This window comes from Gekko japonicus, unplaced genomic scaffold (assembly GCF_001447785.1).
Source record: "Gekko japonicus isolate JY-2015 unplaced genomic scaffold, Gekko_japonicus_V1.1 scaffold1202, whole genome shotgun sequence".
Classification (NCBI taxonomy): Eukaryota; Metazoa; Chordata; class Lepidosauria; order Squamata; family Gekkonidae; genus Gekko; species Gekko japonicus.
In genome coordinates, this window is record NW_015175394.1 from 334,665 (window position 1) to 347,777 (window position 13,113).

At 46.2% G+C, this 13,113-nt stretch overlaps 1 protein-coding gene across 1 annotated transcript in view; it reads right to left on the reverse strand.

Annotated features, from left to right (window-relative positions):
• The window catches only part of LAMA5 (laminin subunit alpha 5), a 317,451-nt gene that overhangs the window by 120,178 nt on the left and 184,160 nt on the right, over positions 1–13,113 (reverse strand). Inside the window, exons 19-23 of the mRNA XM_015425665.1 lie at positions 12,902–12,954; positions 11,392–11,497; positions 7,998–8,097; positions 5,916–6,072; positions 877–1,015 (exon numbers count right to left, since the gene is read on the reverse strand). Coding sequence (XP_015281151.1) covers positions 877–1,015; positions 5,916–6,072; positions 7,998–8,097; positions 11,392–11,497; positions 12,902–12,954 — 555 coding nt within the window. The remainder of the gene's footprint in view (positions 1–876; positions 1,016–5,915; positions 6,073–7,997; positions 8,098–11,391; positions 11,498–12,901; positions 12,955–13,113) is intronic.

The window sequence follows — 13,113 nt, forward strand, 5'->3', positions numbered from 1 at the left end:
TAATGAATTCTGGCCGTGAAAACCTTTGACCATAGACCTCAGTTTGCAAGTCCTGAGATTGGGTGTTAACAATAGGACATTTTGGAGGACATTAATTCATAGTGTCACCATGGGTTGGAAGCAACTTGATGGCACTTCACAAACACAAACACAAACACACACACACACACACTAAAACTATACCTTCCTCATCTTTCAGACATAAACCCACACTCAACATAAATATATTGTGTTTTGTTGTTGCTTTTTAAATGTAACTTCCTCTCCTAAGAATGCAACTTGCTGAATAAATAATGAGTTTTAAGCTGCTGGAAGAAGAATATGACAGTGCAGACGCACACCAGAGAATCTCCAGGGAACAGCAGCAGTCAAATTGTTCAATGGTAAATGGTAGGGAGGTGGAATGAAATCTGGGAGGACTCCTTACCTCTTCTCCGTGGCTGAAAAGCCGTGATTTTGCCATACACCGTGGCACTTCCTGAATTAACGTATCTCAGGATGACATTGAAGAGATACAGCTCTGCCTCTTGCACGTGTACTGTGACTTTGACTTTGCTCTGCAAAAGGCAAAAAAAGCATTCTGGGTACATATCATGACAGGGCAGGTGCCAATCCTATCGCCCCCGCCCTACCTTCCTGTCTGCCTGTCTGTCTGCTTCTCTAAGGCCCCTCCCCTTGGCCATCGCCCACGTTCCTAGGGGTGAACTGCTTGAGGAGGTCCACAGTCTACAATGTGGGTGGCAGAGCTTTGAGAAGGGGGTGGGAGGAAACGCCGCTTTGCCGAAAATGAAAAGGGACAGCTCGTTTTATTGATTTGATTTTGGAAGGGGGTGGGGGGTTGGGTGGGTTGAAGCCAGAAGTGAAAAATGCACTTACAGTTGCCACAAACATTAAACTTTCCTTCCTCAAGGACTGAGACCCTCCCTTCCACATTTGCAGGCCCCCGGTTGGCGTGGCGGAAGACGAGGCGGAACAGGTCAGGGGAGGTCACACTGAGGGTCACCACTACCTTGGGCTGGTGGGAGAGAAAGGGGAGAGAAGCAGAGCACACCTTAAATAACCTCCACCGTCACCTGCCACCAGCGCAAAGCACCGCGCTCCCCGGATTCCTGTTCCCACCACGAGCATGCCAAAGCAGATAAAGGATCGAGACAGCCCCATTCTGTTGCAACAGAATGGCCAAAGGGTAAGGAAAGATGCCTCCGGTACGCCCACGGCACATTCCACCCAAGTCGTCCATCCAGCCTTGCCAGAAATGCACACTCCACAGCCAAAAGCCAAAAGAGACTGAAAGGGGAAGCCGAGAGGAAAAGGAGGGGGCACCCCGAGAAAGAGACGGAGACCTTGGCCGACACCTACGAGGACTGCATCCAAACTGACAAGTTGAAAGCAAAGAGAGCAGGGCCTTCTGCAGGCGCCAACATGCAAACGGGGCAAAATCAGCAACTGCCTGTGTGTGTGCCTTCTCCGCTGTGGCCCCCCAAGGAGGTCAGGAAGGCTCCCGCTCTGATGCAGACTGTGCAAAACTGAATTGTTCAAGAGGGCTTTTCTACGCAGTCCAAAGGCTTCACAGAGTTACTTGGATAAATCACTGAGGACTGCGGACTATACTACTGTGTACGGATTGCTGTGAGTCGGATCCTACTGCGTAATTTTGCCTCGTTTAATATCTCATGGCAATACTTATGCCTTGCTTCCCCTCCTCCCACCAGTGTTCCCTCTGAGCTGAGTTAGTGTGAGCTAGCTCACGGTTTTTTAGCCTCCGGCTCACACATTTTTGCCTTTGCTCAGGAAGGGATGGCTCCAGAGCAAACTAATTTATGCAGTAGCCAAATTGCTCGCTCACAACTTTTAATGCCGGTAGCTCACAAAGTAGAATTTTTGCTCCACGGCTTAGAGGGAGCATTGCCCCCCCCATTTTTAGACTACTAGTTGGTTCTACAACCTTAATCCTATTACATTTTTTACTGAAATGTCCCATCCTGGGACACTGACTCATCCTGCATAATCTGCTGTGAGTCCAAGTGAGAAAGACAGACTACAAATAACGTAAATGAATAAACAAATGGGAGTGCCTCCGCCAATCATTCCCGGGATTCAGCCAAATAGGAGGAATCTGCACATGCATGAATCTACTTGTGAGGATGACATGGGCATGAGAAGACTACAGGAATGGCTCCAGCACATATCCACGTCTTTCTTTTAAGCGCATGTCTGTCTTTGATCTTAGCCGTACACATGCGCTAAATAATGCAAAAACAATACTATATTGTAAACAATTATAACAACAGAATACAAAAATGTATACAAAAATACAAGTGAAGGAGAGGTCCAAAACACAAAGTCTGAGTTCACAAAATTTTCCGGACTATCAAGTCGTTTCGAAGGTCTTCATCTGAACTGGACCATGTATATCAGTTGTCTCCTAGTTTCCATCCATTGCTGAATAAGAACAGCAACATATACAGTACTTCAATATTTTTACGCAGCACAATTCTGCATAGCATAATTCTGCAAGCAATCAACAGTTTCTGTGTGGAGTTAAGGTTACAATTGAAGACGGGCCATCTAAGTGGAAGGAAGCTTGACTGGTCCAGTTCAGATGAAGACCTTCGAAACGACTTGATAGTCCGGAAAATTTCATCAACTCAAACTTTATGTTTTGGACCGCAAAAAAAACTCTTCCACTTGTATTTCTGTATACATTTTTGGATTCTATTGTTATAATTGTTTACAATTTTTCTCTTGTTCTCTGGATATCATGAGCCATGATTCTCTAGTGCTGTAGTTGTATCTTTGATCTTAGACACAGGAGCAACCTGGGACACTGTATTGTTGTCCTAAAACAACAATGTGGATAAGTGATTCCGAGACACTCTGAAGAACTTCAGTTCAAGGGCGCTCTTGAACCTAATCCTCCCTCAGGGGCGGACTGGCCATTTAACTTACAGGGAAATGTCCCAGTGGGCTGCTGCCTTAGAGGATGATCCCCGGTGGCCAGAATTGAGCATGACTAAGCTCTAGAGACTCTGCCGGAGCCTTCAGACCCTTCATCAGCAAGGGTAACTGATGTCAGTTGACCTGCTGACTTTTCCCACACTGCTGACAGTGGGTGTGCTAATATTTCTTGCACGGCTGAGCTGAATGACCCCTGCAGTGCTGGTTTGTAGCGCCATGGGGGCCACTCAGCTTGGCTTGCTCCGGGGCCATTTTCACTTCCCAGTCTGCTCCTGTCCCTCCACTCTGGAGCACAGAGTCGTCCATCTGTGGGAACCTCTTTGGTGTTCTCGAGTGTATACTTGAAAGGCAGCAGGACTCTCAGTAATATGAAAGCCTCAACAACACTTTCAAATGTGTTTATGGATTAAAAAAAACTCAGGCGGGCGTTAAGAACCCAAATGTTATTTTCCCCTTAGATCTGAAAATGGTCATGTTCGCTTCTTGATCTTAAAAGGATCCAAAAAACAGCACCGGTGAAGAGAAGTTGATAGACTGGGACTTCTCCAGTTCTCCGCTCCTCTTGCAGCTCAGAGAGCCCCCTGAACTTAAGAACCTAAGAGAAGCCAATGTTGGATCAGGTCAATGGCCCATCCAGTCCAACACTCTGTGACACAGTGGCCAAAAATACCAGGTGCCATCAGGAGGTCCACCAGTGGGGCCAGGACACCAGAAGCCCTCCCACTGTTGCCCCCCACCCCAAGCACCAAGAATAAAATGCATCACTTGCCCCAGACCGAGAGTTCCTATCTATTTGTTGTTGTTCAGTCGCACAGTCGAGTCCGACTCTTCGCGACCCCATGGACCAGATTACGCCAGGCCTTCCTGTCTTCTGCCATCCTCTGAAGTTTGCTCAACTTCATGTTTGTTGCCTCTATGACACTGTCTAACCATCTCATCCTTTGCCGTCCACGTCTTCTTTGACCTTCAATCTTTCCCAGCATCAGGGTCTTCTCCAGGGAGTGCTCCCTTCTCATTTGGTGGCCAAAGTATCTGAGCTTCAGTTTCATTATCTGGCCTTCCAGGGAACAGTCAGGGTTGATTTCTTTTAGGATTGACTGATTTGATCTTCTTGCAGTCCAAGGGACTCTCAAGAGTCTTCTCCAGCACCATCGTTCAAAAGAATCTATTCTTCGGCGCTCGGCCTTCCTTATAGTCCAACTCTCGCAGCCATACATGACTACTGGGAATACCATTGCTTTGATCATGCGGACTTCTATACCTTGTGGCTAATAGCCACTGATGGATTTCAGTTCCCTGGGGACAAGTGTACCCTAGGAACATCACAGGGGGCAAAGTGGATGCCTTCATTGCAATGGGGAAAATTGGCAAAAATCACCTTCCTTTCTTCCTACAGTAAAAGTGCCATGCCATTCTGTGTGGGGGGGAGTACCTTTAGATCCAACCCTGAAGGCATGGGGCATCTCAGTTCCCTTCAGTGACTACAAAATGCAGACAGAAAGACTGGGAAGTTGTCAGTTTCAATGCCCAGGAGTTCAAAAACCCATGCAAGTTAGGTTAACTGTACACAAACAGAATAGGCAGATTAGCTGGGGAGCTTCAACTCAAGCTACATTTACAACAAAGCTGGACAAGAGGCCTGCAGATGTTCTAGAACATTCTACAACATAAAAACTACCTTCTGAATCTCATATTTTTAAATCAGCAAATGAATTGTGGAACAAGCACCCTTGGCAATTAAGTTATTAAAGCAGGAAAGCATCTCCCTACAAAACCTAAAGAGAACCAAGGAGAGGAGGCCCCCAGGAACTATTTTAAGGGGACAAAGAAACAAAGCAAAGAATATTTTCAAAGGTTTCTCCTGCTGTACAAAGCTATACAGCAGAATTCTAAATGAACGACAGACGCAGATACACACAGATGCCTTATTTGTGCTAAACTTCAGGCTTCAGAGAGGAGAACAGTTCTCCAGACAGCAAGCTCAGTAGATGCTATGGGCTCAGCCCCGGGAGACTCTCCTGTACCAAGTCGGGCAAGAAACCGGCTACCCTTCTTCAAGCAGAAAAAGCAACCAAAGCCACATGCTCAACAAGAAAGAGTTAAGAGAATGTTCCTTCCTTTTCAGAAGCAGGGAACGTTATGCACAGAGTTGCAATGGGGGAGAAGAAAAAGCGGGTGACGCTAGCCCCTTAGGAGACCTGTGTGTGTTTCTGTTTATGATTCCTGGCTAGCCAATGTCTCCCAAAAAACTCACTGACCCAGCGAAGTGTTCTTGACCTGGGACTTTCCCTAACATCCACTTCTTCTCTTCTTAAATCTAATGTCAGCACAAACAGACTCTCACTAGATACATAAACAGAGATCAACCATTTTGCACCGGCCTCTTGAGAGACCCTGCGGGTAAAACATGGACCCCTCAAACATTCAAGGCCACTTCAAATTTTAGACATTTCCAACCGGAGGGAGAAGAAAGCATTTCCATAAAGAGAAAAACTTTGAAAACCGTATGTAGATCATCACTTGTGTCTACTTCACATGCACCGGTTTGTTGCATGGGCACGAGCCAACTTCGGCATACATGCCATGGAGCAGAGGAGTCACCAGTGTTCCCTCTAAGCTGAGCTAGTGTGAGCTAGCTCAAAGTTCTTTAGCCTCCAGCTCACACATTTTTGTCTTAGCTCAGGAAAGATGGCTCCAGAACAAACTAATTTATGCAGCAGCCAAATCGCTCGCTCAAAGCTTTATTGCCGGTAGCTCAAAAAGTAGGATTTTTGCTCACAAGACTCCGCAACTTAGAGGGAGCATTGTCACATGTGCGATCCATGACACGAGATGATCTATATATGGCTTTTCTACTTTCTTCCCTTATAGAAGTGCTTTGTTTGCAGGAAATCTGTAATGTGCGAAGTTGCCTGTAGTGTCCTTCCCATCATATGGGATGGAGGGCCAAGGCCTACCTGGATGGAAGACATTTGGGCGTATCCCCTCCAGCTGAAATTCTCGAATTCTAGAGGATTGTATCCAAAGCGAACAGGCCTCCCATCCACTGCAGTTCCTTCTTCCAGTTCATATTTCAGGTGGTGAAGATCAGGGATATAATGGTCCCTAGCTGGTCTGGGGATAATACAAAAAAAAAGCAACGCACACAATTAAAACCGCTTAGTTTCCATCTGCATTGTGAGGAACAAAAGTCTCTGCTGACTCACATTTAGGATCTGCAAAGGGTTTTTTTCGGGGGGAGGTGTTATTAATCCTTCTGGAACATAACAAGATATGCTCAGCAAAGCAATATTCTGTGCTCTGAATAATTACACAAATATCTTGTAACTTTGCTTCTTCTGCAGTCTGTATTCTGAATTTGTGTAGTTTTTAGGTGAAATGGGCCAAGGGAACTTCCACATTCAAAAGGTAGTGACTCGGAGGCAAGTAATGAAAAAGGGAAGAAGAATTGGTTTTGTACTCTGACCATCACTACCCAAAGGAGTCTCGGAGAAGCTTACAATCCCCTTCCCTTCCTCTCCCCACAACAGACGCCCTGTGAGGTAGGTGGGCTCAGAGAGTTCTGAGAGAATTTGTGACTGACCCAAAGTCGCCCTGCTGGCTTCATGTGGAGGAGTGAGGAATCAAACCCGGTTCTCCAGATTAGAGTCCGCCACTCTTCACTACTACACCAAGCTGGCTCTCAATTGCAACGGCAATCCTCCTCTGCCCACCTCTTGCCTCGGAAACCCTACGATGGGGTCGCCAGAAGTCAGCCGCTTTATTATCAATGGGTGAAAGCTCAACCTATTCCTTCCTTCTGGTGACCTTAGCCATTGGCTGGTTTCTACCTGCATATTTCCATCACAGGTTTGGCGATCGGGGGAGCGATTAAATAAGTGTGACGAGATTAAGGTTACCATGCTTAGGTGATTAATGGATCTAATTCACATGATGGAACGTCTTTTGACTGAGTAACAAATAATTGGGCGGCAAATTGTTTTAAAAAATTTAATAACATCTTAATGCCAACAAAGACAAATCTGGCAGATACCTCCTTAGAAGACGGCTCTTCTGAGATGCTGCCCATGGCGACCCATGCATATTTAATTAACTGATCAACCAAATCTCATACAATTAATATTTAATTCAGTGACCTCCATACACAGACCTTCCACCACTGGCTGCATAGAGATTAAATTTTAAGTCTGTTCTGAACTTAACTCGATGACTTCAACACCCAGCATTTTGAAACTGGGGATGAGGGGGTGGGCGAGGAGACTGGAAAGAGATGAAGAACACTTTCTGTTCATCCATGCTCTTCCAGAGCCAGTTTGGTGTCGTGGTTAAGTGCGCGGACTCTAATCTGGGAGAACCGGGTTTGATTCCCCACTCCTCCACTTGCACCTGGCTGGATGACCTTGGGCAAGCCATCGTTCTGACAAGAGCTATCCTTGAAAGGGCAGTTTCTGTCAAGAGCTCTCTCAGCCCCCCCTACCTCACAGGGTGTCTGTTGTGGGGAGGGGAAGGGAAAGGAGTTTGGAAGCCGCTCTGAGACACCTTTGGGTAGTGAAGGGCGGGGTATAAATCCAATCTCCTCCCCCCCCTCATAATCTCTACCACATCCCTCACTCCCCCCCCAATACATGAAAAATCCACATATGGCGATGGGCACCCCTGTCCATCAGTGTTCCCTCTAAGCTGAGTTAGTGTGAGCTAGCTCACAGTTTTTTAGTCTCCGGCTCACACATTTTTGCCTTAGCTCAGGAAGGGCTGGCTCCAGAGCAAACTAATTTAAGCAGTAGCCAAATCGCTCACTCACAACTTTCATGCCAGCAGCTTCAAAAGTAGAATTTTTGCTCACAAGACTCCACAGCTTAGGGGGAGCATTGCTGCCCATTAATATCCAAGCACTTCTCTGCCAGCCCCTTGTCAACAGGGACGTTTCCCAAAGAAGAACAAATGTCCCATTCACGTTCTCCAGCCCACTCCCCACCCAGGGAAAATCAGAGCTGGGCTGGACTTGGGTCGTTCTCTGCGCATATCACAGCCTGCCTTACTGGTTGCATGCGGGGCCCTGAGTGTTCAGTCGGCAGGGGCAAGCTCCCGTCCTCTCTTCGCACACTGGCCCAACAGATCCACCAATGTTGCACCGGCATTCTGTGGATAGGAAGCACATGTTTACATTCCATAGCCGCTCAGCGGCCTCAAATAGCACTCATCAAAGCCTGGTACTGGCAGGGAGTGGCAGAGGCTTGTATCTACTTTCATGTTGGCTTCTGGTTCTGCTTGGATTTGTTTCCATTGCCTCCTAGGTCTGAACTGTTCTAGGGCTATGTCTGTTTGTCTCCCAGTGGGCTCCTAAATAAAGCCGTCAACCAGTATCTGCAGACGCCCCCCCCCCCCCCAGGCCCCACCCCAAAATCACCCCACAAACATGTATGCTTTTTCCATGCTTTGTTCTATTATGCATTCTGACCAGCTGGTACGATCGGAGCCTAATAAACCATCCTGTCCCAAACTGAACTCTCTGCCCATATTTTTTATCTTAATTTTGGAAAACAAAGAGATAATAAAAAGGAAATACAGAAAAGAAAAAAATGATTACATACCAAAATTATATATGTCAAAAGTATGTGTGTATACACACACACACACACAGATATACACACACACACACACACACACACACAAAGTATAAGAAATAGGAAATATTTCTCCCCAGTACCCTCTTCATTACATTGAAAGGTTTTGGGGACACTGTCTATAAAATACAATAAAACTTACTTCTGTTCAATGTAAAATGTTCAACATTTCAAATTTTGTAACTACTCTGTTTTCCAGCTGAATTATGAATTTCACCATTGCTGCATACTCAGTCCTATGACTGTTTTTCAGATAAGGAGTTAATTTCTGCCAAAATTTAATACAGTGTCCTTTAACAGTAGTTGCAGCTCCTATCCATCCTGTCTTTCACTTCCACTTGATGCCCCCGGGACCCTCACCCCGGGGGGACCCTAATTTTTGTAACATTGAATCCCCACTTGTACACGTGTACATCTTAGCTTGGGCCTAGAAATGATAGGTGGAGTCAGTATGAAACTAATATTGAATGGCAATGAATCACACTAAGGGCGTAAGGAAGAAGGGAAGCTCCTCCATCATTCCTGCAAAGCGGGAGTCAATCTGAGGTTGTTTCCTTGGAGCCTCCTCCCTAGTAATTTGATCTTAACAAACGACCCAGATCGCCAAAATAATACACAACAGGTTGATTCCAGCAATTTCCCTCATATCTTAATGATTGGACAGGAAGGGTTTTGCCCTTCCTTGATCATGTCAACTGCCCAGCCATATACGCTTACCTAACTTCCAGATCTCTCCAAGACAACATTTTTGGATACTTTTAAAACTCCCCACCACAGCACAGACACAAGACCCTCTGTTCAAACTTGCCCATCTCCAGGAAGATTGAATTTTCATCCATGTTACATTGCACTGCCAACACTCCTTCCCCTACTCACTCTTGGCAAAAAGAGTAGTAAGAGTTGCCCCAGGTTTTGTAGCCAGTTATCTCAACTTCAAGGCTGGCCTCTCTGCCTCTGCCTCTGGACTTACTTGTGCCGAGCTTCTCCCCCCACCCCCCAACCTGATCAATTTCAGCTCCAGATGCTGCTTTTATGGCTGCCCAGGAATCCTCTCCCTTCTCTCCCAAGGCACCTATGTCTTGCTTCCCCCCCCCCCCACTTCCAGTTTAGTTCTGGATTGTTTTTACTGAAGCATTTCTCCCTTCTGTAGATCTTCATGTTACTCTGCAAACATACTTTCGTGTCTATTCTATTAATTAAATAAAACCTCTTCTGTTTCAGATAACGTGTTCTCCCTTGTTTCTTCGAGCGTTGGTCTGAATCTCAACCTCAGTATACATACGGTTACAGTCTCAACTATATATTTAACACCTAGAAATACACGTGTTTGCTCCATGATAGCTAGGGGGCACCTTTGCTTGTTATGGAACCTTCACATGTATAGCAATTTGGGTAACACGTTCTACCTTCCAATCTTTTTTTGACATCGTTGTTGAACCTGATTGTTGGCATCTCCTCCTGTCCATCAGCTGACACAGACACTTGTTTTCCGCTTCCTTGATCTGGCATTGCACCAAACCCACTAAAATCCCTTAAAGAGAATCTATTCCAGGGCTGCAGTCACACGGAGCATTAGGCACGCTAGAGAGACGGAAGATAGGCAGATTTTCCAAGCGCGATCTCACCGCCACATCTGGGAAGCGTAGAGCTCCCGTGGCTCACCCGAGGCTTCACTCCGAAGATGCGTGGTAAAAAACTAGTACCTCGGAGGTACATGTTTCTGGAAACCGCGGAGCAAGGGCGGGCGCGTGATCGTGTTTCCAGTGGAATCCCATGGCATCCGGCACCCGCCCATGTCCCCTCGCAAAAAAGGGGGGGTTTTTTCCCCTCAATTGTCCTTGGGATGCGCACAAGCACCCAACGGGGCATGCACACACGTCAGTGTACAGAAAAAAAACCACCCGTTTGCCGCGGCGCGGCGCTTCTTTGCCGCACTGCAGGATTGTGGTGTGATCGGCACCTCCCCCCTACCACGGGACCTCCATGGGATGTCTGCTAGCGCAACCGCGCGTTATTTTGCCCCGGGGCAAACAGCCACGCTTCCCCCCTGCATTTTCCTGCCCGTGTGACCGCAGCCCAGATTCTGCACTTCCTGTTTCAAAGACTACCTTAGCAAACATTAAGTATGACATAAAAACAGGGGGTTCCAGTAATTGTGTGCAAAGTTGGCAACATCTGGAAGGAGGGAAAAACATTTGAAACTCACCATAAAAATGCAAAGAAACTAGGTATCACATAAAAAACAGATAGCGCTGTATGTCCTGCAATACACAAAAGCTTAAGAACCGCAGGAGGAGAAGAATGTAGAATCATAACCACATTGTTGAGGACTGGATCTTATGAAATAATTTTGTATTTATTTATTTTTTATTATTTTCGATTTATATCCCGCCTTTCCTGCACAGGCAGGAATGTTTTGTGTGAGCTAGATAGCCTCTGCTGCAGAGTGTGCTTCCTTTTCCACTGAAAGCCACAGATCTTGTGCAGAGAAAGTTTTAGCAGAAGAGGAAGCATCCTTGGCATAGCCTGTCTAGTGTGCATGGAATTCATTCATAGGATTCAAACCTAGGATTTTTAAAAGAGGCAGACAGTCCACATATGGAACCTTGACTCCATGGCCACCGTTTTCCTTCCTCGTGTTTTATCCTCATCAAGCTGAAATCGCAAAGTCCTCAAACTGTTGCAACTGAATGCTCTCCATTCCAATCAGCTGGCCATCAGCCCCACAGCTCAAAGAGATAGCTCTTATGGCTTATACTGCCATTCAATAGCTACCCAAGTATGCTGTCATAGAGTAAAAAGGACGCACCTTGACAGCCAAAGTAATTCCCACTCGCCAGATTGTAGTATCCTTCTTTGCACGCTGAGCAGAACTGGCCACAAGTGTTGGGCTTGCAGAAACAGTGCCCATCACCCTACGAGAGACCAATTGCACATCGTAAGCAACCAGCAAGAGCTTCACAATTTCAGAGATCCCAGTCTTATGTGTACGAACAGAAAAGACAAGGAGGGCAAAAACTCTGAAAGGGGACACGGGACACACACCGTCACAATAACTGCTCTATTTTACAATTTCAAAAAGCAAAAAGGGTAATAAAAACTTTGGCTCTAGCCCTTGCCTTTTTTTCTTTTTTTTCTTTTTTTTTGGGGGGGGGAGCATCAAGTCACAAACAAATTATGGTAACCCCGTAAGGTTTTCAAGGCAGGAGATGTTCAGAGCTGGTTTTCCACAGCCTGCCTCTGCACAGCGACCCTGATATTCCTTGGTGGTCTCCCATCCAAATACTAACCAGAGCCACCGACCCTGCTTAGCTTCTGAGATCTGACGAGGCTGGGCTAGCCTGCACTATCCAGGTCGGGGCTACTGACGATGGAAAACATGACGGGTACTGCACAGTAAAGATCTGGACACCAACAGAGAAACAAAGTCATGCCTTGTTTTTTCTGGTTAGTTAAATGTCTCTAGAATAACAATTAACAAACAAGCACTGTATAAATAACGCAGACCATGGAGTGCACAAAGGTCAGGCAAAGGAAAATTATATTGTAACAAAAGCAAAACTAATAACAATAACAATTAGTTTTGCTTTTGTTACAATATAATTTTCCTTTGCCTGACCTTTGTGCACTCCATGGTCTGCGTTATTTATACAGTGCTTGTTCGTTTACTGTACTCAAGTTATCATTATTGTTCTAGAATAACAATAAAAGGTAAAGGTAACTTGCAATTTCTTGCTTTCGAACTGCTAGGTTGGCAGGAGCTGGAACTAGAGACAGGAGCTCACCCTGTCTTGCAGCACCTGGGTCTTGAACCGCTGAACTACTGACCTTCCACAGCCTGCAGTTCAGCGTCTTAACCACTTGAGCCACCACAGCTCCAAGAATAACAATACCATTGCACAGTGACAGCCTAGACATCTGAAGAAGTGTGCATGCACACAAAAGCTTATACGCAGAATTAAACTTTGTTGGGCTTAAAGGTGCCACTGGACTCAGACTTTGTTCTATTCGTTCAGGCCAACACGGCTACCCACCTGAGCCTAAGCACAGTTACATGTTTCTGAGCTGACTGATTTCAATGGACTTAACTCTGCTTAGGACAGCACTATGGAAGTAAAATATCCCGCAAATGTTGCCCGTCATCTGGCACACAGTACCTTTCAAAGATTCTAGAAGAAACAAAAATACCACTCTGCAAGGCAATGGTTACACCAGATTCGGAATTCTGTGCTCCAGCTGAAGGGCAACTGGCACACTTCGGTAAAAGCTTCTGCCCACAGGACGTGGCAATGGATTTTGGCACATGGAAGGAAACTTACTTGCTGGCACTCTGCGACGCCTGCAATTGTTCCCGCTGTGTTGCACTGGCAGCCTGAGGGGAACAGAAAGTTAGTCCTTCTTTCGGGGTCTTCAGTCCATCAAGGCACTGGTGTTGACATTTAAAGTCCTATGTGGGATGGAATCAACATACCCAAAGGACTGGGCCCTCTTTTATGAACCCACCCAATCACTATGGTCATCTGCAGAGGCC